The following is a 4606-nucleotide window of genomic DNA, read 5'->3' on the forward strand; positions in this document are numbered from 1 at the left end:
TTCTTTTTTAAGATAGGCTGTCAATTTATAGTCCAGATTGGCCTTGAACTCGTATTAGCCTAGGATGGTCTCCAACTCAGTGATCCTCCTGCCTTGGCTTCCAACGTGCAGGGATTATAGGCATATGGAGACAAGAATGTTGAAATCAGAAAAATGTTCAGCAAGCAAATATGAGGGGAGATGCATTTTAAAATGTAAATTTACTCAGACACCCTCTTCAAAATCCACCTTATTTGTATTGAAGCTTCTTTCTAGGGGCTGGGGATTTGGCTCAGTGGTAGAATGCTTGCCTAGCAAGCTAGAAGCCCTGAGTTCAGTCCTCAGCACCAAAAACAAAAAATAAACCTCCCCTAAAAAAACAATTCAACCAAAAAATTACAGTAAAATAAAACAAAGACCCCACACAAGGCAACTGAAGCTGTTTTCTACGCACATCTCCAGGGCTGGGGAATATACTCAGTGGATCAAGTGCCTGCCTGGTAAGTGCAAGGTCCTGAGGTTTGATTTCCGGTACAAAAAGGAAAAGCTTACTCTACGCACATCTCTGAGGACTCATTCATTTAACAATGTTGTGAGGAATCTTCCTAAGGATAAAATAACTAAACTGAGACACTGTGCAGATCATCCTGGCATCAAAAAAGTGTTAGCCCATTATAATATGAAATGGCTAAAGCAGAAATTTGGTGGTAGCGAGCCGTACTTTGCCTATTTTGAGGATACTGTCATCTGTCAGCAAAAAAGGCTGGTGGAACTGCTGGAAAGTGTGAACTGTTAAATACTATTTTTTTTTTTTTTAATTTATTTTGTGTGTGTGTGTGTGTGGCCAGCTCAGCCCACCAGGGGGCGGGGCTGGCTGGCATATGGTGCTGGGGGATTGAACCGCGGTCCCTGTGCTTTGCTAAGCTTGTTCTAAATAGGTGCTTTAGACCACTGAGCCATCTCACCAACCCTGTTAAATACTATTTAAAAAGAAAGTTCTGCCATTGTTAAGTGTAGCACTTCACACTGTTTACCAGTTTAAAGCTCTAATGCCTTTTTAGCAATATTATATATTTTATGTATTCACTCAGAAAATATCTGCTTTCCAAGGAGAGATGGATCCTATATAAATACCCATATTATATGATTTTATAAGGGAGACATGAAACAAGTTGGTGAAGTTCTGAGAAAGAGATTAATTTTGGATAAAGTTTTTCTGAAGGGTCCCTTATGTTTGCAACATTAATAAATGAACTTGATGACACTAAGTTTATATGTATATAAATGGGTGAGATTTAGAAGTTTCAAAGAGGAGAAAATGACTTCTTACTTTCTTACTACTAATTTACAGGGAGAAACTTTTTTCTCTAGTGATTAAAGGATGCTTGTCCCCTTTCTTAATTAGCAGTTATGTAATTTGTTAATTAGCAGTTATCAGATTTTTCTCTTAATACAATAAAATATACTTGATGTTATTTTTACAAAAGCAATTCAGAGCCTGGTGTGATAACACACCTGTAATCCCACCTTCTCCTGAGGCTGAAGATCACAAATTCAAGGTCAGTCTGGGCTATGCAGCAAGACTGTCTTAAATCACAAAACAAAAAAGGTTGGGAATGTAGGTCAGGGGTAGAGTGCTTGGTGCTCCGGAGTGAGGCCCCGGTAACACAGCACTTACAAACATACTGAAGCAACAGTCTTGCTTCCTTAACACCACTGGCTACATCAATTCTCTTTTCCCAAAGGTGTTCTGATTTAGCATGTTATCTTACTGACTCACAAATTCTCTATTCTTAGCTTAAAATGATTGTTGTGTTCGAGATAGAATCTAGAACTTCACAAGTGCTTGTTTTGGCTCTGTAATGAACTACACCGCCAGACTATTTATTTATTTATTTATCAGTTTATTTATTGAGAAAGGGTCCCACTATGTAGGTCAGACTGGCCTTGAACTCACAGCAATCCTCCTCCCTCAGCCTCCTGAGTTTGGGATTACAGGTGAAATATACCACATACAGCATTATCTTGGCATATATGTATGCATGTATGTATATATGTATGTATTTACTTATTTGATTCAAGGTCTCCCTACATAGCCCGGACTTGTAGCAAACTTGGGACCTTGTGCTTGCCAGGTAGTGTTTAGACCTCCATGCTATCTCCCTAGCCCTATCTTGGTTTTTTACTTTATTTATTTATTTACTTACTTACTTATTTATTTGGCGGAACCAGGGATTGAATTCCCTGGGATCTTGCCAGGGAAGCGCTTATTCTACTGGGCCATCTCCCTGGCCCCTCCTTCTTGGTTTTTTGAAACAGGGCCCCACTAAGTAGTTCAGGCTGGCCTTGAACTTACTGTATAGCTCAGGCTGACCTGAAACTAAGGGTGCTCCTCCTGCTTCAGCCTCCCAAGGGCTTGAGTGGTGGGATTAAAGCATATGCCACCACACTCAGCTCATTTTTATTATTTTTCTTTTTGCAGTACTGGGGATTAAACTCAGGACCTTGCGCTTGCCAGGCAAGTGCTTATTCTACTGAGCTATCTCCCCAGCCCCTATTATTTCATGATTTTAATCATTTTTACTTTTTATTTTTGTGGTACTGGGGATTGAACTCAAGACTGCACTTGCTAGGCAGGTGCTGAAGCTGCTGAGGTATCTAGTCCAGCCCCATTTTTATTTTTCTGCTTTTTCGAATATTCTATCCTAAGTCATATTTCATTTTTCTCTCACTTCACCCAGTTTTCTTCATTAAAATAGTATTACTAACTTACCTTAATATCAACCTTTTTGGAGAGTAGTGTTCTATTCCCCCCAGTGTTCTTACCTGTGCAGACTCTGCATGCTCCAGCATTTCTTCAAACTCGTGGTACTCTTCATCATCTGGTTCAGCACCTGAGAGGCGAGCTGCTCTGGCCATGAAATACGGAGGCAGCTCTCCAATAGCTGTACCGATACCCTAGGTGAAAACCAAAATACTCACAATGAAGTTCTACTTTTAATGTATAGATGCTTAACAAAGTTATGCTTTTCTGTATCACTAAGCTAGCTAATCAAAGGGTTAAGAGCTGGAATCTTGGCCCTAAAGCCAATTCTATGACGGCAGGCAAGGTAAGACACAGAGCTCTTGGACAGAGCTTGGCACTCCACTGGGGCCCATCAGCATCTCTCCTTAAGTTGTTATTTTTCTCAGTCTGTAAAGAACTTTTCTGATAGGCCAATGATCTGGTAATAAAACTTCACTAGAACAAAAGCCTCGCAGTACACTTCTATAATTCCAGCATTTGAGAGGTGAGGCAAAAGGATCAATGCAAATTTGAGGCTAGCCTCGGTGACATAGTGAGTTCAAAGCTAGCCTGAACTTCATAGCAAGACTGTGTCAAAAAACAAACAATAAGCAAAACCAAAACCAAACCACCCCAGCAGAATAGTATTAAGATTAATATTGTTGGGGGGATAGGGGGAGTCAGCAATTGAACTCAGGACCTCATAGCTGCCAGGCAGACATTGTGCAGTGGAGCAAATTCCAGGGCCCGATGTTAATATTGAGGAAATGTGGTATTTTAGATGTTGCTTTAATTGAAATGTTTCACTCTGTGTGTGTTTTAGAACTTACAACTCAAATTGTGGACCGGAAGCCCTTGAAACACATGAGTAAAATGGCTAAACTTTCACTATAGGAAAAATGTTTAATTTCTTCAGAACATTGAGTGTGTCATGTTTCATTTACTTTGTTGACTTGTTTTGTTTTTTTAAAATTTTATTTGTGTGTGTGTGTGTGTGTGTGTGTGTGTGTGTGTGTGGCCAGCTGAGCCCACCAGGGCGTGGGGCTGGCTGGCATGTGGTGCTGGGGGATTGAACCGCGGTCCCTGATGCTTTGCTAAGCTTGTTCTAAGTAGGTGCTTTAGACCACTGAGCCATCTCACCAGCCCCTGTTGACTTGTTTTGAAATAGAATTTTTAAAAAATCAATTTAGGACATAATGAATAAAACAAAGTTTAATGAACCAGAAACTTGGGTTTATACTTAAATGGTTTACACACAGCATAGTAATAATGCACCAGGTACTCCAAAGCTAAGGAAATACTCAGTTCTGAGCCAGAGATTGTGCTCTACCCTGAGTCACAAAGAATGAAGAAGCTAAGCTAGTTCTCAAAGCAACTTTTAATCCAACTTTTCCCACTGCTGTGTCCCAAGGAGGTGTTGCTTCCAGATGCCTTGAAAAGAATCCACTGAAGAGGAAAACAAACTGAAACATTTTATGTCCCCCCTGTATGGGGCCAACAATCCCCACATAGTATAAATCCACTGTCCACATGTGCAACAAATGTTTTGAAAAGAACATATTTAAGTGTCCCCTCCCCACCAAAAAAAAGCCCTAAATATGCATTTCTTTATTTTATTAGCAGTGCTGGGTATTCAATATTGGCCTTTGGTCATGCTAGGCAAAGCACACTACCACTGAGCTACATTCCTCATCCCTAGTAAGCTTCTATTTAAAGAACTAGGGGAAAGGAACAGAAAGAAGGGGATAAAAAGGGAGGAGACGTATATAAAAAAGTATGATGATATGATGTATATAAAAAAGTATGATGATAAAATACAAACCGTACACTGCTAAACAAGAA

General features: G+C 40.0%; 1 protein-coding gene across 1 annotated transcript in view; it reads right to left on the bottom strand.

Annotated features, from left to right (window-relative positions):
* Positions 1-4606, bottom strand: part of Vmp1 (vacuole membrane protein 1) — a 121181-nt gene that overhangs the window by 54670 nt on the left and 61905 nt on the right. Inside the window, exon 7 of the mRNA XM_004643034.2 lies at positions 2806-2937. Within this exon, the coding sequence (XP_004643091.1) occupies positions 2806-2937 (132 nt within the window). The remainder of the gene's footprint in view (positions 1-2805; positions 2938-4606) is intronic.

The sequence above is a fragment of the Octodon degus genome, unplaced genomic scaffold (assembly GCF_000260255.1).
Source record: "Octodon degus isolate 3935 unplaced genomic scaffold, OctDeg1.0 scaffold00164, whole genome shotgun sequence".
In the NCBI taxonomy this organism is placed as follows: Eukaryota; Metazoa; Chordata; class Mammalia; order Rodentia; family Octodontidae; genus Octodon; species Octodon degus.